Source organism: Marmota flaviventris, chromosome 4 (genome assembly GCF_047511675.1).
Source record: "Marmota flaviventris isolate mMarFla1 chromosome 4, mMarFla1.hap1, whole genome shotgun sequence".
Taxonomy (NCBI): domain Eukaryota; kingdom Metazoa; phylum Chordata; class Mammalia; order Rodentia; family Sciuridae; genus Marmota; species Marmota flaviventris.
In genome coordinates, this window is record NC_092501.1 from 121,471,305 (window position 1) to 121,494,009 (window position 22,705).

A 22,705-nucleotide genomic window follows, 5' to 3' on the forward strand; every position below is an offset into this window, starting at 1 on the left:
GGCTGGCGCGGGGGCTTGGAGTTTCTGTGTTTCGGCTCAAGTCCCGTCGCGCTTTCGCTCCTTCTTCGTGACCTCAACTCCTTTATATCGACCCCACCTCTCAAGATTTTAGAGTACCGCCCCTGTAGGGGGAGGGGAGGAGGAGGAGATTTCGAACGCGGACTGAGTCTTCTGGGCACCCGTAGTTGGGAACTGTGGAACGCTGGTCTCAGGGAAGGTGGGAGGTGTCAGAGCTGAGAGTGAGGTTCGTGTGGGCCTCGCAGCTGGCCGGGCTGACTCTCTCCGCTTTGAGTGTATGTGAGTCGGATCCCCGGCGACGCGCGGAGCGGCAGGCGCAGTCATGTGAGTCGGGTCTCAGGCTCTGAACAACGAGGTGTTGTTTCTCTGGACATCTTTTTCCCTCCGGGTCCCTCCGCTGCCGCCACCCACTCCCGCCCTTCGGGCCGGGGGCGTGACAGACGCGCCCTTAACTCGCTCGGGTCCAGCAGCAAGACCTGCAAGGCCGGTTCTTTGGGCGGGGTAGAAGTGCTACCCTTAGGAGCCACCTGAATGCCGCTGCACTGAGTCTAAGCTGGGAGCCTGCGGCCCGTTGAAGTGGCAGGTTGCACTGCAGAAATGGTTGCAGCTTAGGGCTCCTTCTTTCTACGTTGTCTCGGGGGTCGCCGGCGCCCTTTCTGGTTCCTTAGCGCTTGAATCCTGGGGTATTGTGAAACTTTGGTGTTGGGCTGCGGCCACCGTTGCAGTCCTCGCTCACGAGAAGCGGCCAGCCTTAGACAGCATAATGACTTTCTTTTGATCGCATTCTGTGAGATCCCGTTGCTTTTCCAACTCATCCCGAAGCTCAAGAACAAATTGTATTAACTGATACTCTCGAAGGAGCCACGTCTTTCCCCAGAGTAGACTTATGCTTGTTTTGGTGAATATGACATTTAAGGCATACTTGAGTTTCTGTAGGCCTCCGTTATAGCATCCTCCCAAAAAGTTGGAATGGAACGTAAAGAATAAATATTTTTCTCTTGAGATGTTCCTTATTTCCTCATACTGACGCTAGTAACAAAAAAGGAAAATTTTAAAATTATTTTTCGAAGTAGTTTGTAAGTCCTGTGCTGACTTTTTCTACTCTATTGACAACAGAATCTCAGTTAATTGCTTCAGCCACATAAGTAATAAAATAGGGAGCTTTGTTAACAAAAACGTTCAGTAGCCAACACTTATCTTTCAAACTCCAAAAAAGAGGTTAAAAAAAAGTGAATTTTTACCTTTTTAATTTTTGGATGAGCTCACACTTGTTTTCCTTTTTTCAGGGCCGACTACTGGAAGTCACAGCCAAAGAAATTCTGTGATTACTGCAAGTGTTGGATAGCAGACAATAGGCCTGTATGATGATACCACTAACTCTAATAGTATTCATGTGAATAATATTCATGTGAAGTGCTGCTTTTAGATCAAAGTCCATTTCTTTTACATTGCTCTGATTATTCGTAACATCAAAAGATTTCTGTTGTCATGTTATTCTGCTTATGAAAGCTATAAGCCTTCCTTTTTATCAATTAAATTTGATTATGAAGTCAATTATTCTGTGGACTTTCAAGAAATGGACATGAGTGGGTAATTTCATCCATGTTTATGAAACATCTGTGTTGTAATGGTGGTGCTTATAATGCATACAGAGTGAACGTGAAAAACTCAAAATATAAAAAGATCATTATTGTGCTTTTTCTTGTATATTTCTTGCTCTACATGTAATTAAATATATATGATGCAGAGTTTTAAATTTGAAAGATCATTATTATTCCATCATAAAATATAAAAATAATAACTGTTAAGTGCATTATTATCATCTTATAGTCTAGGAGCAACTTTTGTTTGTTTTGGATATTAGGGATTGAACCCAGAGACACTTATCCTCTGAGCCACATCTACTGCCCTTTTTATTTTGTATTTTGAGACAGGGTCTGGCTAAGTTTTCTAAGTCCTTCTCTAAGTTGCTGAGGCTGGCTTTGAACTTATCGTCCTTGTGCCTGAGCCTACTGAGCCACTGGGATTACAGGCAGTGCCTCAGCTTTGATCCAACTTTTAAGACATAAAAAACACATCACCGATTTTTCCCCCTTTCTGCGTATCATAATATTATGTACTTTCTACATAAAAACCAGAGTATCAAATATACATTCAAATGCTTTTTAATTGACAGAGTTGGACACACAAAAGAATAGTCCAATCTTTAACAATGCTGTATTTCTTTAGTATACATTTACATTGTCTATAAGGTATTAGTATTTTTGGTTGGTTGAGGTTTTTGTTATTGTTTTTCTCTTTCGGTGTATTTGAATACTTTGCCAAAGTTCTTAACTTTTTTTTTGAGTTAGACTGTTCTTATAAATAAATGTCATGAATTTTTAAAGTGAAATTTCTAAAATTTGATTTCATGCAAATCACAGAAAGTTTTTTCCTTAGAGGCAGTAAAATGAATATTATGAGTTAGCTAGTGTAAATAATCCCTTCCAGTACAGTCTGTCTTCATCTTCTTGAATTGCTGACACACACTGATTTAGCCTTTAATTAGAAACAAAATTAATTTAATTTTAATGGTCTTTCAATATTATTATTTATGTGGTATAATCAACTTTAGGAAACCCAGTATAAGAAATAGAGATGATTATTTACAAAGTCACACTTCAAAGAGGAATTCACAGTATTTTAGAATAATTCAGTGTTAATGCATAAGATTTGATAGACAGAACTTGATTTTGCTGAGTTTACCAGGACTTTCTTCCTGCCTACTACCAGACACTTGTAACTGAGGGCAAATTTTTGGTTGTTTAAATAGATAATAGTGCTTACTCTCTGATCCATGTCCCCAACTGTCATTGCACATAGTTTAACTTTTGGGTTTTTTTTTCACTTTCTTACCTATTCTTTTGTCGTTTCCACGTGTATATAGGTATGGGTTCTTATTCAAGTACGCATAAAAGGTAACATTGTAGATGTAGTGTTTTGGACCATATTTTTAAAAATTGACAATATACTCTGGAGGTCTCTCTAGTTAGAGAATTTGTTTTCTATTATAGCAGCCTGTGGGATTGTACCACGATTTAGTTACAGTGCTGCAGTAAATAACCTCATATATAACCTCATTTTGAACTGAGCATCATTGCAACTGTAATTCCAGTAACTCGGGAGGCTAAGGCAGGAGGATTGCTAGTTCTAGGCCAGCCTCAGTAATTTAGAGAAACCCTATCTTAAGATTTAAAAAAAAAAAAAATGGAAAGAAGTAAGTATGTAGCTCAGTGGTAGAGTGCTCCTGGATTCAATTTCCACTACTCCCCCCCAAAAACCAAACCATTTTGTACATGTGCAAGCTTATCTATGGAATAAATTCCCAGAAATGGGATTGCTGGGTCAAAAGAGAAATGTATGTATAATTATGACGGATATTGCCAAATTGTCCTTAATGGAAGTTGTACGTTTTACATCATTATCATATTGTATAAAAATATGTGTTTATAATTTTAAATGTCTATTTTTCTTAAAATTTTGAGGATTAATAGTGGCTTTAAGGAACATTGTTCTTTATGTCTCTTATTTAATATAACAAATACAACAATAAAATTCTAGAGGCTTGATGGTTTTGACATTTGATGTTTGAAGGTGTTTCTTTAAAATTTTTTTTAACCCTTTTGGCTTCGTGGCCTTTTTGAGTCTTTATTACAATCATATTTACAAGATCAGTCATCACTGGTACCTTGTATTTTTCTCCCATTAATATGATCATTCTGTTTTATTTTAAGAACCAAAGGATTTCTAGGTTCAGTTTCTTAGGGGCTTTTTTTTTTATCCCAAAAGGGCTAATTTGCCTGAAAATTAATGAGTTTTTATCTTTTTTGCCAGTCATTTTAATTTTAATGTTCTTATTTCCATCCTCACACTTACTATAATGCTTTATTGTGAATTTTATGCTGTTCATGTAATTTATCTTTATATTTTCTCTTTCTTATTTTCCAGAGTGTTGAATTTCATGAAAGGGGAAAAAATCATAAGGAAAATGTGGCAAAGAGGATCAGTGAGGTAATTTGGACTGATTCTCTGCTAATTTTTTTGTGCAAATGTCAATTCTTTATCTCACTTTCACTTTTATGTGTATCTTACATAGATTAAACAGAAAAGCCTGGATAAAGCAAAGGAAGAAGAAAAGGCATCAAAGGAGTTTGCTGCAATGGAGGCAGCTGCCCTGAAAGCATACCAAGAGGATTTGAAAAGACTTGGCTTAGAGTCAGGTAAAAAACAGCCTGCATGTTTTAAAGGTAACATCAGAGGTCATGCTGAGAGCTTTTATTGTTTCTGTAAAGAGGTTATGTACCCAGGGTATACTCTCAGTGGTTTTATTATGCATCATAACCCTATTTAGATAGTAGGACTTGACTTTTGCACTTCTGTTTTACTTTTTTTGCCTCATCTATTAGTGCCTTCCTTCACATCAGCCAATCTACATTTGTGGTTACCTAGTCCTAGCTCTGTTCTAATTGAGTAGTTCATTTCATAGACACCATCAGTTTTTTTAGGTACTCTCGTTATTCAACTAAAAGCACTATTCATTAAAAAATAAACCTTGGGCTGAGGCTGTAGCTCAGTGACAGAGCACTTGCTTATCATGCGTGAGGCACTGGGTTTGATCCTCAGCACCACATAAAAATAAAAAAATAAAGGCATTAATTCTGTCCATCTACAACTCAAAAAAATATTTAAAATAAAAAAAAATAAACCTTGTATTAAAACTACAGTTCATTTTATCCATATGATAAAAACTATGAATCATATTTGTTTATATGGTTGAATATATGGTGAAATAGCCTTTTTGGACAAATTAACTGACTTTACTACTAGAGGGCATATTATTTTGAAGCTTTAAATATAGCCAAGTTCCAGGTTAAAAACATTATTTAACTAGAATGTGCCTATCTTGTCATTGCTCTAATTTGGGAAGTTTCTGTGAATATTTCTTCCATGACAAATCCATTGTCCATTAATCCAAGCATATAGTAAATCTCAGTTATTGATCTTGCATAGTGGTTGGGATAGTCAACATTCAGTAGTATCCTTTAATCTCTACTAAAAACAGGTTTCATTTAAGGTTTTGAGCAAAATACCTGTTAATGGGCGTTGCCTTCATTAAAGAAGAACAGTTGTAGTTAGACTTTAAAAGTATTATTGTGGACAATGATAGTTAAGGTGAGGGTGCCATGGTTCCTTAAAGATAAAGCATTTGATAGGAAAAAAGATGTAGGCAGTCCTGGAGAATTAGAGAATAGTAGTTGAAAAATGTAACTCTTTATCAGTTACGTGAATTGAGAAATTCCATTATGTTGCCCTTTGACCAAATAAATCAGCATTCTATAAGTTAATGGATTTTTTCTATTGAATATTTTTCATAGCCTTGTTTTCCTAAATAGGATATTTATTTCTTTAAAAGTACAACAATGTAGTTTAAAAAAAAGACAACTTTTAAAAAATTTACTAAGTGCTATTAAGATTTCTCTGACATCCTTAGAACTTTTTTAATTGTACATTTTATGCTATGGTCTGTTTACAAGTTTTCCTCTCTTCCAGTAACAAGTTAAATACATCTTTTCTTTTAAACATTTACAGTTATAAATCATTTTTAGTGATTACAGAATGGTTAAGAACACAAACTTTAGAATCAAGCAATTGCTTCTCTCTAGTTATATGACCTTGGACTTTTACTAAATTTAAGTAACACTAGTGTACAAATTTCTTATTATAGTAACCATCCATAATAGTGTTTAATAAAAGGTAGCTATCTATACAGTGTATCATAATTTATTTAATTTCTTCATGTTTAACATTTAGATTGCTTACAGTTTTTCACTTTTACAAAGATGCTACATAATGGATCATTATGCATACATTTTTGCACATTTCTTTTTCTTTGAGGGTTCAATTTCTCAAAGTGAGACAATTTCTCAAAATGAGATTGTAATATCAAAGTGTGAGTATATCATATATATTGTAGCTAATATCCAGAAATGTTGGGCTGATTTACACTTTCACTAAAAATAAAATATTTATTAATGTGTTGGAAATATTGTCCAATCTTTTGGGAGAAAGTAAAGTCATAAAAACTACATATTTTTTCACATCTGTGTAAGTACCTGATAGATCAGACTAGGACTGGATTTGATCATTCTTTACAGTACTTACTGATCTCCTACAAAAATTAATTATATTTATTTGCATTTCTTTTAGTATTAGTGAAGGTAAATGTTATTCTCTGAGTTGCTTTTGTGCATTCTTGTTAGAATGTTTGATTTGTAAGGAATCTTTGTTAGGCATTAATTCATTTTATATTTTTAAGAATGATGTGATTCTTTTATACCTTTATTATATTTATTTATTTTTATGTGGTGCTGAGGATCGAACCCAGCGCCTTGCACATGCTAGGCAAGCGCTCTACCACTGAGCTACAATCCAGCCCATGCATTAATTCTTATATTCGTTGTATTTTCTCATTTGTCTTTCATGAAAAAAACATATATTTGATTTTTTGTTTTTATATTTGCCATACACAATGTCTTAATTTTTATGTGGTTGGATTTAACATTATTTTACTTTGTCTGTATGTGGTTTTATTTTGGGTACTGGGGATTGAACCAGAGACACTTTACCACTAAGCCACATCCCCAGCCCTTTTTATTTTTTACTTTGAAATAGATTTTCACTAAATTGCTTAGGGCCTCACTATGTTGCTGAGGCTGGCCTTGAACTTGTGATCCTCTGGCCCCAGCCTCTGTAATTGGGATTACAGCCATGCACCACCATCCTCAGCATGTGTGTTTTTTAACTTCATGTTCTTTTAGTAAAGTATTTTTGGTCTGATATTTATTTTCATGTAAAAGAGTGGAGAATAGCTTTTACTTTATTTTATATTGTTGTTGTTGTTTAAAAATTAACCAGTTATTCTAACATCTTCTATTATATGATCTTTTTCCTTCTAATAAAATATATCAGAAATTTGGAGTTAGCTCTATATCTGAACCATTCTGTTTCAGTCATGTCTTTGCCTGTTTCTGTATCATTTGACACTGCTGGATCCTCTAACATTTCACCCCAGTGCTGGGGATCAAACCCAGGACCTTAAATATGTGCCAGGCACTAAGACTGAGCTACATTCCCAGTCTTGGATCTTTTTTTTAAACCATAGTTTTAGAATAAGTTTTAATATAAAGTTGTACTAAATTCCCCTTACCACTTTTTTTTTTATTTTTCAGTGTGTTCTTGCATGATTATTTTTCCAAATATTGTCAAACTTTTGATTAAAATAACATTATTAATATTTTGTGAAAGAAAAAAAAGTGAGGTTACTTGACAACTTTGCCTTTCTCTCATCCTTTTTTTTTTTTTAGAAATTTCAGAGCCAACCATATCACCAGTAACCCCCACTGTTCCACCCACCTCTGCATCAAATCAACAGAAAGAAAAGAAGAAGAAAAAAAAAGATTCTTCAAAGGGTAGATGGGTAGAAGGCATAACCTCTGAGGGTTATCATTACTATTATGATCTCATCACAGGAGGTAAGTCATTTAAGCATAGAACTAGTAGAAAATAGTTCCATTGGAACAAATAGTTTATTTTGTGTTAGGATTTTTATTTAATATTGGAACATTTTAAACAGTGAAAGACTATAACTTATTTTAGCCAAAAGGTTTAAAAAATTATGTGCCCTTTAAAAAAGTACCTTTCTCATTGTGACTCAATGTCATACTTAAGGTTTTAATAGCTTTATATTTTCTCAGTAAAATTTTCTGAAAATATGAACTACATGGAAATACGACTTTTTAATTCATTTTACAAATTGCAAGGTCCTTGAAAGGAAATGTTAAGATTTTCTAGCCAAAAGCAGTCTGGGAGCCAGAAACTGGTTTCTTTTTTTGTGTACTTGTCTTGATTGATATAGTAAACTCCCCCATTCATATTAATGTCAGATAGCAATTTCAAATGAAATACATAATGATGTTTTTCAGTGGGAATATCAAAAACATCTTTTTATTTTCCTTAAAAACTAAATATATTTGGGATTTTTCCTTCATATAAATTCTAGGAAAAATAACTTTATTTTATTATCCAGAAACAAAATTTAGTGACAGAAATAAATTTTGATTCCAGGAGGAACTTTCAAGTGTAGTAGTAAAGATTATATGGTATCTCAAAATAATGACTAATTAATTGTGATTATATGGATGTGAGAGATTATCACAGGAATTACTTTTGAGCTAATCTTGGGACATCAAGAATGGTGTCTTGCCATTTGTATCCCTACCACTTAACACAGTGCTTGCCTGGCGAAGTGCAAATACTCCATAAGTATTTTGAATGAATCCAAAGATTTCAATAGATTAAGAGGGTATAGCATTTCAACAAATGGAACAATATAAACTTTTAAAAAATTGAAAGTTTTAAGGCATAGAGAGTCTTTTGGCAGAGGTAAAACATTCATGTGGCAATTTTCAGTGGCTAATTGATAATTAGAATCTGAGTTAAGGAGCTAAATTGAGTTTGGGGTTGTAGATAACATATTTACCTTTAGGAGTATATGAAATTACAAACAATGGAACAAAAAGTAAAAACGGATGATTAGTATATATATTGAAGGAATGGATTGAAGAAAAGCCAGCAAAAAAAGTTCAGAATGATCAGGAAGGTTTGGAAATGAGATCAGAAAGTTAATAATGAAAAAAATTTGAAGTGACGATGTTGTCGTAATTATGATTAGAATCATAATCAGTTTGGGACTACATAGAAATGGTGATAACAGTAATAATAATAGGTAATAATTTATACTGAGGCTTAAGTGAAATAAATAGTGTACAGCAATAAAGATTTCCCCAAACAATTAAATTCTAGGGATGAGTAGTCTTTCTCAGATTTACTTAAAAACATGTTATTCATTCTTTTCTCCCTTCTAAGGCATCATTTCTTCGCCTTTCTACTTTATATACTCTTGCCCTCAGTAATATTTGTCTTTAATTCTTTACTTCATCTTTTCCTCTTTCAAGTCACTGTTCATTCCATCGTCTCCCTTGCCCTAAGATAACAAAAAGCTATTCTCTTTCTAACCCAATCCTAAATTCCATGAAATCTTTGAAAGAAGCCTTATGTAGTTCTAATACATCCTGTGCAAGTTCCATGGGAATTAATGTTAGAGAGCCATCTCGTGAAGATAAAACATTCTAGTAACTTCTGATCTAGTAAATTCTGATCCTGTGATTTGTCGTTTCTTCTTGGTTACATAACACATATATTCTTTTGCATAATGTTGCTGGCATGTATGGGGCTTTTTTTTACATTTCAATTATGTTTTAAACTGTATTTCTATAGTGTTTTATACACAATGACTAGTTTGTAAATTTTTGCCAAATTAAATTCTTTGGAGTTTTTTTTTTTTTTTTTAAGCAAAAAGATTTTATAAATGCAATATATTTTGCTTTAAGCATCCCAGTGGGAGAAACCTGAAGGATTTCAAGGAAACTTAAAAAAGGTAATGGAAGCACATTCATAGTGTTTTTGCTTATTCTTTAAAGTGATTGACTTCTGGGGCTTTTACAGAGTTTTATTAAGCAAATTTTACTTCCAAATAAGCCTGCTACCCCAATCCCCACCTCTAACTTTGTTCCTTTCTTCCTGTAATCCTTTAAGTTAGAAGGCTGGGTGGAAATGAAACTGTTGTCTATTCAGAAACCCCATGCAGGGTGAATATTAATAGTTGTTTGCAGTTGGTTATCATTCACATGTCCTTGTCCATCTGAGAGGAATTCCTGGCTTTCAGAGGTGAGACATTCTCTCAATTTGATTCATGATTAGCCAGAAATCAAGCTTCCTGGCCATCAGGGGTATCACTATACCTAACTTCCAGGTGTCGGCTGAAAAGGGAAAAGTGGCTAAATCTACCTTAATAATGCAATATATAACTATTATCATCATTATCTTCAATTTATTCTGTTTTTTCCCCCCATCCTATTAGACAGCAGTGAAGGCCATTTGGGTAGAAGGTTTAAGTGAAGATGGTTATAGCTATTATTATAATACAGAAACAGGAGGTAAGAATTATCTTTGATTTTTCTTTTTTTTTTTTAATTGTTTTTTAGTTCTTAATGGGACTTTATTTTATTCATTTATTTATATGCGGTGCTGAGAAATGAACCCAGTGCTTCTCACATGCAAGGCAAGGACTCTACTACTGAGGTAGAACCCCAGCCCTCTTTGATTTTCTTAACTGTCTAAATTGTACCTAAAACTGCTTGTTAGTCTGCTAAAGTTCATCTGAACTTGGGATTTTAGTATGTAATAAACATTTCCATAGAAAGCCTGTATTGCTTTTCGTAATTTAAAAACATTAGTACAGCTGGGCGCAGTGATACATGTATGTAATATCCCAGTGGCTCTGGAGGCTGAGGCAGGAGGATAAAAGCCTCAATAAATTAGCAAGACTCTTAGCAACTCAGTGAGACCCTGTCTCTATAAATAAAATATAAAAAAGGACTGAGAATGTGGCTCAGTGGTTGAGTGCCCTGGGTTCAATCCTCAGTACCAAAAAATAATAATAATAATAACATTAGTACAGTAGAAAAGCAAAAAGATTTCTACTTGTAATATATTGTTCAGTGTATTAATGTTATTCTCAATTGATATGTCATTTGCAAATTTAATAATTTTTACTCTAAAATTACTGGGTTTTGTTATGATTTTAGAAATATGATCATTTCTATGGAAAGTACCTTAGAGATCGCCAATGTTCAATTTTCTTTTCTTTGTTTTTGTTTTTGTATGTGTGTAGGCATTAGAGATTATACCCAGGATTTTATGTTTGTTCTACCATAGCACTATAGTGCCACCTGCACACCTCCCCCCAGCACTTGAACTTTCTTTTTCCTTTTTTAAAAAATAAAACAAGTTATTTTAGCAGTGGCTAAAATTGTCACATTTTCACTTTGTCTAATGTTTCAGTTGTATAAATATTTATAAAACATGCATAATTACTGCCATCTAAATTTTTCAAATTTATTTCATAAAACTTCAAGTAATTAATTACACTTGGGCCTACTACAGTTAAACTTATCAGTTTGGCTATAGCTTTAATGTAACTTTGGAGGGGTTTTTCATTTTTTAATTTCTACTATTCAAAGACTTCTATATAGCATTAAATCTTTTAGTAAAAAATAGCCCTTTTAACCCTTAAACAGATAGCAAGCAAGCCTGCCCAGTTATAGCAGTGTTTCTATCCAAGTAAAGTACTAACTTTTTATAGAGATAAAACAAAGAGTGATACAATATGGCTTTAGAATTAGACAGATCTAAGCTCAATGCACAACTTCTTCCTTTACCAGTGATGTGTTAGTGAGCCTGTCGTTGAGCCTATAGTCACTCTTCAGTAAAAATAGATGGTCATAGTATATACTCCATGGAGTCATTAAGATTAGATACCTGTAAAGTTCCCAAAACAGTGCTGGAACATAGGAAGTGCTTAGTAAATTATTTCTTGATAGTTCTTTTTGTTATTTGTATGAAATACAGATAAAGGAAAGTATTTACGAGGCTATTCATACTGATTTGCCCTAAATGATTTCAGCTTATACTTGGAGCATTGATTGTTAATAGCAGGCCTTTCAGCTTTAAAACTACCTCAGTTGGACAGTGAATTGAATAATCACTTATTAAACTAAAAATAGAGAATATTTTCAAGACAATGAGAAATGTTTTCATTTTACTAAAAGCCTAGTGAACCACTAGATGGCAGTGGAGCTGAATCGATTGAAGTCCCCCTCCCACTATCAAAGTGACAGATTATATCCAATCATATCTTCATAATCATATCAGAATGATTTTAGGACTAAGGCTATAGCTCAGTGTCAGAGCGCTTGCCTAGCATGTGTGAGGCACTGTGTTTAATCCTTAGCATCACATAAAAATGAAACAAATAAAATAAAGGCATGATGTCCATCTACAACTACAAAAAAAATTTTTTTTAATGATTTTTTTGTGTGTGAAAATTTCAGGAAATCTTTATGATAAGTAAATTTCAGGGAATCTCACATATGATCCTTATTAGTATGTTTCCTGAAATTGTTATTGGATAAATTGTGAGTCCATAAAAGGATCACCCACTTTTTAAAAAATCTTTTATTGATTTTATTTTTTTAAATACACAACAGCAGTGGAATGCATTACAATTCTTATTACATATATAGAACACAATTTGTCATATCTCTGTATATGAAGTATGTTCATGCCAATTTATGCCTTAATACATGTATTTTAGTGTGTTTTTTTGCATTACAATTCTTAATACACATATATACCACAATTTTTTATATTCTGTTTGTATATAAAGTAGGTTGACACCCAATTCAAGTCTTCATACATGTACTTTGTATAATGATGTCCATCACATTCCCCCATCCTTGCTAATCCCCTACCCCCTTCCTTTCCTTCCCACCCCTCTTCCCTATCTAGAATTCATCTAATCCTCCAATGCTCTCCCTCCGTACCCCACTATGAGTCAACCTCCTTATATCAGAGAAAACATTCAGCATTTGTTTTTTTGGGATTGGCTAACTTCATTTAGCATTATCTTCTCCAAAGCCATCCGTTTACCTGCAAATGCCATGATTTGGGGATCACCCATTTTTTAAGCCTCCCTTTGCTTTGGAATTGTAGATGTAATTTACATCTAGTAAATACCAAGTTGTTTGAAATTCGTTTGTGAAAGATACAAAAGCAAGATGTTTGGAAACTCTTTATTTTAAAACTTCTTAATCAAATAGTAATGTGAAATAGATGCAATGTTGTCATTTAATAATTGTAAATAATAGAAATTATTATAATGGAATTACTTCCAAGTAGAATTGGTTACTAAATAACACTAGTACTAAAATGTGTTGAGCAGAATCCAAATGGGAAAAACCTGATGATTTCATTCCACATACTGGAGATATGCTTTCTAGTAAAATTGATGAAAAGTCACTTGGCACCGTAGAAGACTCCAAATCATCAGATTCACACAGTGATTCTGATGGGGAAAAGGAAGCAGAAGAAAAGGTTTCCACAGAAAAAAAAAAGCTAATAATAAAGTTTAAGGTAGGTTCTTGATTTAATCTTCACAGAATTTTATCAGTTTATAAGAAAGTTCCACAGTCTTTTTTTCAGTCTTTGATATAAGATAGAAATAGAGCTAAGATAGCTGGGGATGTGGCTCAAGCGGTAGCGCGCTCGCCTGGCATGTGTGTGGCCCGGATTCGATCCTCAGCACCACATACAAACAAAGATGTTGTGTCTGCCGAAAACTAAAAAAAAAAAAAAAAAGTAGAAATAGAGCTAAGATATATTGGTAGTTCTCCCTCCCAATCCTTGATTTTGCTTTATGTGGTTTCATTTACCCATAGTTGACCAAGGTCTGAAAATAGTAAATGGAACATTCCAGAAATAACAATACATCAGTTTTAAATTGTATGAGAGTGACGTGATGAAATTTCCTTCATTATAGTATGCTATTGTCAGATATTGTGTCTATCTTTATTTTAATGTGGTGCTGAGGATCGAACGCAGGGCCTTGCACATACTAGGCGAGCGCTCCACCACTAAGCCACAATCCCAGCCCCTACTGTATTGTTTTTAACTCTTACTATGCCTAATTTATTAATTAAACTTTATCATAGGAATGTATGTATAGGGAAAAACACAGAATATAGGGTTCAGCACTATCCATGTTTTTAGGTATCCACTGGGGATTTTAGAATATACCCCCCAAAATAAGGTGAGGCTACTGTATTTTGATAACTGGATAAATGGCTATACTATTTAGTAATACCTGTTGGAGAACAAAATTCTTAAGTTTATTTGAGACCTTCTAAGTTTAATAAGCCTCTGTAACATTCAGAGAGCTGTCAAAATAGCCTAGTCTGTATGTCTGGACTAGAAATACTATTTGAATATTATTAGCATATTGGTAATACTGTAAATCTCAGAGTAGATGAATAACTAATTTAGTCACTAGGTGACTAAAGCACAGTGAAGGCCAATATCATTGGTTTTGAGACTCATAAAACAGGTCAGAATATTTTAAAGTTTTCTTGGTTAATAAAAGGAGTTTGAATAGAGAGAGATTAGTGCCGTTTGCCAGCATTATCAGTGAATATAGAGTAGTCACCTGAAGTCATTTGATCATGTAAAGAATAATGGAGAGAATAGTATAGAAAGTGGTGGGTGTGATCCTCAGAGGAGATCTTTATTGTGTAAGAATCAAAGTATAAAGTATCATGTCCTCCTTTTTCGCATACTAGAAATGAAATCCAGGGTGCTTTACCACTGAGCTACATTCCCAACACCTTTTTATTTACTTTTTAAATTTTAAGACGGGGTCTTACTAAGTTGCCCAGGCTGGCCTCATAGTTGGTATCCTTCTGCCTCAGACTCTCAAGTTGCTGGTATTACAAGCATGCGCCACACACCAGCTATCATGACCTTTTATGCCTCAGTAAAAATTATTTATTAAGAGAGTCATGGTAGAAATAAATAAATAAAATAAAGATATTGTGTCCATTTACAACTAAAAAATATTTTTTAAAAAGGAGGGAGGCTGCAGTTGTAGATCAGTGGTAGAGAGCTTGTCCTGTACGCATGAGGCACTGGATTCAATTCTCAGCACCACATAAAAATAAATAAAGATATTGTGTCCATTTACAACTAAAAAAAAAGAGAGAAAGAGAGTCATGGCCTGCAAGCAGTCAGAATTGCTAAGAAAAGTGGACACTGCATCCTAGTCCTATAATACCAACCTTATGAAGAGATGAGTTGACATCCTTTCAAAGAATTGCAAAGGAAACAGTGTCCCAGGCCAGTAACTCATAGCTGTACAGTTTGCAAAGAGGATTAAATCAATACATGATCCACTTGCTAAACTAAGTTACAGAGGTGTGTTATCCCGATGAAGGGATGCCATAAAGTACCATCCCTATCCCTATCCAGGGGCATCTGTGGGAATTGCTTCTACCCCAATGAGGTTTCTTTCTAATTCATACATAGTTGCTAGTTATACAGGCCAGTGAGGCTCTGGCAGTATCCTCAGAGTGAAGATGATTTTCAATTAAATCTTAACAAGTTGAAGGAGTTCTCTAAATAGACATAGCTATAGAAGAGTCTGATTACATAGCATCAAATTCAAAAGGAAAACAATATAAAGGGAGATCACTGTTGGATATGTAAGCTAGGTAAGAAAGCAGAAAAGAGAGACCTAATATGTTAGACATAATGAAAAACGTTCTTGAATGTTATGGTTTAGATCTGGAATGTTCCCCAAGAGCTGCTGTGCTGGGCAGTGCAGCAGTGTTCAGAGGTGAAATGAGTGGACCATGAGGGCTCTAACCTTATCAGTGGATTAATCTACTTAATGGATTATTAGTTTGAATGAGAATGAGCCTAAACTGGAACTGGTCTAGGTGTCTGTCAGTGTATCAATGGATAAAAAAAATGTGGGGTGTGTGTGTGTGTATTTATATATATGTGTATATATATACACATATCTATATGTATATGTGTGTGTATGTGTATATATATATATATATATATATATATATAGAGAGAGAGAGAGAGAGAGAGAGAGAGGGGAGTTTTATTCAGCCATAAAAAAGAATGAAGTTATGTTATTTGCAGGAAAATGGATGGAACTTGAGAACATATTAAGCAAAACAAGGCAAACTCAGGAAGTCAAAGGTTATCTGTTTTCTCTCATGTGGAAGCTGGAGAGGAAAAGAGGGGGCAGGGATTTCATGAAAATTAAAGGAAGATCAGTGGAGTAGAGGGAAGGAACCATGGGGAGGGAGAAGTAGAGGAAAAGGGGAAGTACAAGGGAATGATAGTAGCCAAATTATATTGTAATACTGTGTGCATGTATGAATATGTAAAAACAAATCTCACCATTATACAGAATTATAATGCACCAATAAAAAACATGAAAATAGAAAAATAATATAATTTGAATACACTTACTGAGAGGTGGTGAAAACTATACACAGGTGGGACGTGACTGGAGGAAGTAGGTCACAAGGGGCATAGCCATGGGGACTATATCTGTCCTTGGCACTTTTCTCTGTGTCTCTGTTTCCCAACTGGTATGAGCTGAGCAGATTTCCTCCACCATGCCCTCCTGTCATGTTATTTCTGCCTTGGAGCCAGCCAACCATGGACTGACCCTCTGAAACCATAAGCCATCTTTCCTTCTCTGAGTTCCTTTTTTTAAAACCAGGGATTGAACCAGAGGCATTTAACCACTGACCCACATCCCCAGCCCTTTTTTATATTTTACTTAGAGACAGGGTCTCACTGAGTTGCTTAGAGCCTCACTAAATTACTGTGGCTGGCTTTGGACTTGCAATCCTCCTGCCTCAGCCTCCCGAATCTCTGGGATTACAGGCATTCACCACCATGTCCAGCCCTTCTCTAAGTTCTTGCCATGTATTTTTGTCACAGTAATGAAAACTAATACATCAGGCATTAAAGTTCTTCCATGTATTATGTACAAATTAAACTATTAAGTGAGATCTAATATATTATTAAGGGTAAATCTGTAAGATGACTTTTAAAAGAAGTTAACTTTTGATTTGTGATAAGCTTTACTTGAAGTGTTGTTTCTTGACTGTTACATTTCAGGAAAAAAATAAAAAGAGTAATGAAGGAACTGACCCAGAAATGCAGAAGGAAAAAAGTATCCCAAAACAGAATTCATCAGGTCCAAATGAAGAAAAACCCAAAACTCTTAAAAAGCCAAATCCATACGGGGAATGGAAAGAAATTAAACAAGAAGTCAAATCTCAGTAAGTACTTAAAACCTTAATCCCACTGTTATTACAAGTATTGCATATTCCAGTACAATATACATGTATTGCAACCATTAATTTCAAGGGTACTATTCTTATTAAAAGTGTAGCCCAGGAACTGGGGGTGTAGCTCAATGGTAGAGCACTTGCCTTGCATGCATAAGACCCCGAGTTCAATCCCTGGCACCCAAAAAAAAAAAAAAACCCTAAAAAGTACAGAGTACTCACTTCTTTATTTCTAGAGTGGTTTTTATTTTAAAATGTAAGGTACTGGTTACTTTTAAAAGGAAGGTAAGGATTGTTTTAATTCTTACCAAAACATGCATGACATTTCTGTTGACCAACTCACACATGTACATGTGCACATTCTCACATTCACCATCATTTTTTTGAGGAATAAATATGTTCATATTCAATAAATGCTTTGCAAGATGCTTTACATATATCATAGGATATATCTAAAGGCAAGAAAAAAGTTTTTGCTTTGTTATTCTCTTGAAAGTAGCTTACTACACTTCAGAATTATAAAGCAGATATTCGATAAACAGACCAGTTCATTATCAGTTAAACAAAATCATAGTAAAGTTTTACATTATTAGTTTATTTGTTCAAGTAAGTTATTTTCTTAGGAATATTTATACCATGAAAGAAAGATGTCACTACCAGTTTCACATTTAGTCTTTCTGCAATGCTTAAAGGAAACTTCAGGTTTAAAAAAAACAAAAAGTATCTACATGCACAAAGGAGTATTCTTCAAAGCCTCAGTGCTTTCAAATGATAATGTAAGATGGTTTCTTTATGTATACTTTTACAGCGAAATGATTGTTAAAGTTATATTTTTTTTTTTAAAGAGAGAGAGAGAATTTTTTAATATTTATTTTTTAGTTTTCGGCAGATACAACATCTTTGTTTATATGTGGTGCTGAGAATCGAACCTGGGCCGCACGCATGCCAGGCAAGCACGCCACCGCTTGAGCCACATCCCCAGCCCTTAAAGTTATATTTTAATGAAAAGATGTTTTTCATAAGATAGAGTTATATGAGTATTGGACAGTTCTATATACTCATCTTAGAATTGATTCCTTAAGTATGATATAATATAATACAGCTTAGGACTGCTGTGAAAATGTTATTATGAAATTGTTCAAGTTGTATTTATAGTACTTTTTTTTTCTCTGTGTACAGGAGGATTAAAACCAGGTGCACTCTACCACTGAGCTACATTCCCAGCCCTTTTTATTTCGAGATAGTGTCTTGCTAAGTTGCCCAGACCTGTCTCAAACTTGTGATACTCCTGCCTCAACCTCTAAAATTGTATTACTAAATGAAATATTAGGAAATATGTGCTGAATGCTACATAGTTTCAGTTACCATGATAAGCATAATGATTCTATATATATTAAAGTTACAGAAATAATAGACTGCTCCATTACTTCAGCTCTTATTTGACTTAAAATAGAAGATGGTCCTACATCGGTACTTCCAAGTTGAGATTTTTTTTTGTTTTACTTGTGATGAATATATGCTGAAATCATTCTTATTAAATCTTAGCCTAGTCAGATAGTTTAATATATAATGGATTATGGCCAACTTCATAAATAGGTCAACCTAGTTTTTTTTTAAAGGGGGTTCCTACCCCAAATTAAAGCATGCATATTTACATTAGTTTTTTTGTTATTGTTTTTTGGTATTAGGGATTTAATCCAGGGGTGCTTTACCACTAAGCCACATTCGTAGCCCTATTTTTTATTTTGAGACAGGTTCTCACCAAGTTGCCTAGGATCTCGGTAAGTTACTAAGGCTGACCTTGAACTTGTGATCCTCCTGCCTCAGTCTCCCAAGTCACTGGGATTACAGGAATTCACACCACATCCAGCTGAATGTTGTAGGAAATATTGAAAATTAAGTATATAAAAATAATTTATTATTCAGTTACCCAGAAATAATACTAACGTTTTTAAATATTTTTCTCAGTATGTTTTCTCATTTTACATTATTAATATTTTCCTGTTATATTAAAGTTTTATAAACACTATTTCAACCTTGATTTTACTCAGCCATTCTTTTTGTTGGGCATTTATTTATCCTTTCTTTTTTTGTACCAGGGATTGAACCCAGGGGCACTTAACTATTGAGCCACATCCCCAGCTCTTTTTATTTTTTATTTTGAGACAGGGTCTTGCTAAGTTGCTTAAGACCTCAGTAAGTTGCTGAGGCTGGCTTTCAACTTGTGATCTTCCTGCCTTGGCCTCCTGAGCTGCTGGAATTATAGGCATGCAACACCATGCCTAGCCCATTTTTAATTTTTATAATGAACTCATTATTATATGGATATCTTTCTCTGTACATGTATCTGACAACAAGTGGAATATCTGTGTAACAGTTACATTTTTAAATCTGTGGCACTGGGATTGAACCCAGGGTTATTCTACCCCTAACTGCATCTTCACTCTCTTTATTTTTTATTTTGAGACAGGGTCTTCCTAAATTGCCTAGGCTGGGCTCAAATTTTCAGTCCTGCCTCAGCCTCTGGAGTCACTGAGATTATAGGCATGCACCACCACACATGGCTGTGAACATTTTAAAATCTTAATACACAGAGTCCACTTATTTTCCAGAAAGAGTATACTGATACTCCATTAGCAGTTTCTGAAAGTTCCTATCCCACTGGATTTTAAATAATTTCTAATTTGGCAAAACATACCTTGTTTTAACTTTTCTTTACTGATAAGGTTGAAAATTTTTTTCATATATTTGTCAGCACATCCCCTCATCAGTCTTGGAGGAGTCGGTATAACATTATGATCTACTGAGATAAATGTTCTTCAAGTTTTATATTATACAGAATGGTTCTTTTTTTGTTTTCTGAACTATCGATACGATTTTGAAATTTTATCTTTGTCCTTATATTCTTGTTTGTTTTGCTTTTGCAATCTTAGCAAATTTCCTAATTTATTCTTACATTGTACAACTGTTACAATAGCTCTAGACCTACCTGTATTTGTATCCACGTTTGTAAGATCTCTAGTCCGGGCAAGGTGGCACATGTCTGTAAATTCCAGCAGCTTGGGAGGCTGAGGCAAGAGGATCATGAGTTCTAAGCCAGTCTCAGCAACTTAGCAAGGCCCTAAGGAACTCAAAGAGAGACCCTGTCTCTAAATAAAATAAAAAAGAAAAAGGGCTGGGAATGTCGCTCGGTGGGTAAGTGCCCCTGGGTTCAATTTTCAGTTAAAATAAAAAAGAACTCTCAATACTTGTCTTCATAGCTCTTTCTGCATAATCTAAATGTGGAAGAAGAAATTTTGTTATCCTGTCTTTCTGTTTAAGATCATTGAACTGAATAGCATTTGTTGAAATTTTTAAGTCTTATCAAACAACCTAAAAAAATCACATTACCTCTAAACTGCAATTATCAGAATTGATGAGGGCTCACAATTTTCATTTTATTGTTTTTGTTGTAGAAGTACATATAATGTACTCCAGTTTTCTTTTCATTTGCAAATGACAGAATTTTACGTATGTCTGGAAGAAGTTTCAAGTGTAGCTGGGGATAGGGGCTTGAATAAAATGATCAGGACACTGTCTGTCTCTATTACCGCTCTCCTTTCCTTTGAGTTGACCACTTTCCAGGCAGGCTCTTCCCACCTGATGGCAAAGCTTTAAGTTTATGTCATACTTAATGTAAAGTATCCCAGCAAAAATAGAGTGTTTTTTTATTGGCAGTTCCTGAATTTGTCCTACTTAACTTTTATCATGTACACAGTACCCATTCCTGAGCTAACTACTGAGTGGACATGAACTGAACTCAGAATTCATAGACTTAGAAAGACGGAAAAGTAGTTCCCCAAAATACAAGTAATAATAATAATAAAGAGAGTTGTAGTACTAGAAAAATGGGAATGAGGCATTAGAAGAGTCAAAATAAATGTTTCTACTCCAAGTGCCTAGTGTAGTATGTGGCACATAGTAGACATTCAGAATATTTTAGCTTTCCCTGTGTTCTAATTTTTAAGTTGTTAAATATTTTTGTTTTCTCCTTCTTTTAATTTTTATTTTTTGGTACCAGGGATTGAACCCAAAGGTGCTTAACCACTGAGCAACATCCCCAGCCTTTTTTTATATTTTATTTAGAGACAGGGTCTAACTGAGTTGCTCAGGGCCTCAATAAATTGCTGAGGCTGGCTTTGAACTGGAGATCCTCCTGCCTCAGCCCGCTGAATCACTGGGATTACAGGTGTGTGCCACAGTACCCAGCTCTCCTTTTTTAATAAAATTTGCCAAAGGATTTTTTGTTTATCCTCAGTAAACCAGCTCTTAAATTTAATTATTATACTTTGTTTCTTCATTTCTTGTTTTTATCATTTTCTTGCTCTGACTTTTCTTAGGTTTCCTGTTTTTCTTACTCTCTTTGGATGAACACTTAGAATATTGACAAGAGATGAAAGAGGGTCTGTTCTTGTTTCCTAATGAAAAGTTAAAGCAATTGATTTGTCTCTAAATGTAATTCTGCCCATAAACCCCATAAACTTGGAATGAACAGTCCTTGATGTCATCATTTTTGGAATAGTTTTTAATATAGTGTTTCTGCATAATTTTTGAATTGGTGGTTTTTCAGGTAGATGGGAAGCCTTTTTGGTTCTTTTTTCCCCCCCACTTTTATTGCAGTATGTCTCAATATAACCTTTACAGTTTTTGCATGTTGAATTTGGAAATGATTCTGGTTTTGTGGAGGTACATATATCATTGTTTTTTGTAACTGTTCCAGTAATTCAAAAAGATTCTGTAATGTTCTGTAGTATACTGTACTTGTAGTCAGGACCAATCAACTGATTATTTATAACAAACCATGTGGATGGTTGAAGAACTAGGTTTTTAGAAAAGGGGTCCTAGGCAAACAGCCACACTGTCTTCTGTGTTAGGATATCAAGATTCCATGATTTTCATCTTCTGTATAATCCTTCAAAGTCCTTTTCAATTATGGCAAAATCAGTTTCCATAAATACCTCTCCCTTATGTATCTACTGGTACTGTATATCTTATATAAGCACGGGCATTTTCTGTAGTAGAAATAAAAGACTAATAACTGAGACTTTTTGTAGGAAAAAAGTTGATGTTCCACTTGATAAGAATTCAGTCTCTTAAATAAAATTGTAAAGTCTGTATTTTAAAAGTTTACTACTTCAAAATGACCACCTTCTAACTTTTCACCATTAGTCATCATTAGGTGATCTGGGGGCTTTGGTGGCAAACATTTGTCTTATTCTGTCAAATAATGGTTTTATTTTTGCTTTCTGTTTCAGTGAAGAGGTAGATTTGGAACTTCCAAGCCCTGAAAATGAATATGTGTCAACTTCAGAAGGTGATATTGGGGAACCCAAAGTGGTATTTAAAGAAGAAACAGTTACTTCTCTTGGAGTTGCAGCAGATGGTGTGGCCCCAGTTTTCAAAAAGAGAAAAATCGAAAATGGAAAGTCTAGAAATTTAAGGCAACGAGGTGATGATCAATAATTGTAAAAGCATTTTATATGTGTGTTTTGGACAGAATGGAGACTTACTCTTCTTAAAGCTTCTCTGTGCTTGTTGTTGTACACTGATGCTAAAATTGACTTATTCTAAATGTATTTTATGTGAATTAAAATAATAAATCTTTTTTTATGTGAAATTTATTTTTGTTCCTAAAATGGAAACCTACCATGTTGCATTGTAATACAGTGTATTATGTTGGGTGTCTAAAAATTGTTAATTATGCCATCATTTAAGATGCTATGTATCTGTTATTTAAAACATGGAAATATAAGATAAGACCTTTATTCTTATTCATA

At 34.3% G+C, this 22,705-nt stretch overlaps 1 protein-coding gene across 1 annotated transcript; it reads left to right on the forward strand.

Moving 5' to 3' along the window:
• Positions 1-65: 65 nt before the first annotated feature.
• Positions 66-22,533, forward strand: Wbp4 (WW domain binding protein 4). The gene is made up of 10 exons (XM_027928975.3): positions 66-342; positions 1,305-1,377; positions 4,006-4,068; positions 4,154-4,277; positions 7,422-7,589; positions 9,507-9,553; positions 10,037-10,112; positions 12,959-13,149; positions 16,717-16,880; positions 22,184-22,533. Coding segments are annotated over exons 1-10 (1,116 nt in total). The 5' UTR covers positions 66-340; the 3' UTR covers positions 22,392-22,533.
• The last annotated feature ends 172 nt before the right edge of the window (positions 22,534-22,705 follow it).

What these genes read in the sequence shown, in the direction of transcription:
- Wbp4 (XM_027928975.3), top strand. An exon ending in TGGCAAAGAGGATCAGTGAG is followed by an intron (nt 4,069 to 4,153) that starts GTAATTTGGACT and finishes TATCTTACATAG; the next exon opens with ATTAAACAGAAAAGCCTGGA. An exon ending in AAGACTTGGCTTAGAGTCAG is followed by an intron (nt 4,278 to 7,421) that starts GTAAAAAACAGC and finishes TTTTTTTTTTAG; the next exon opens with AAATTTCAGAGCCAACCATA.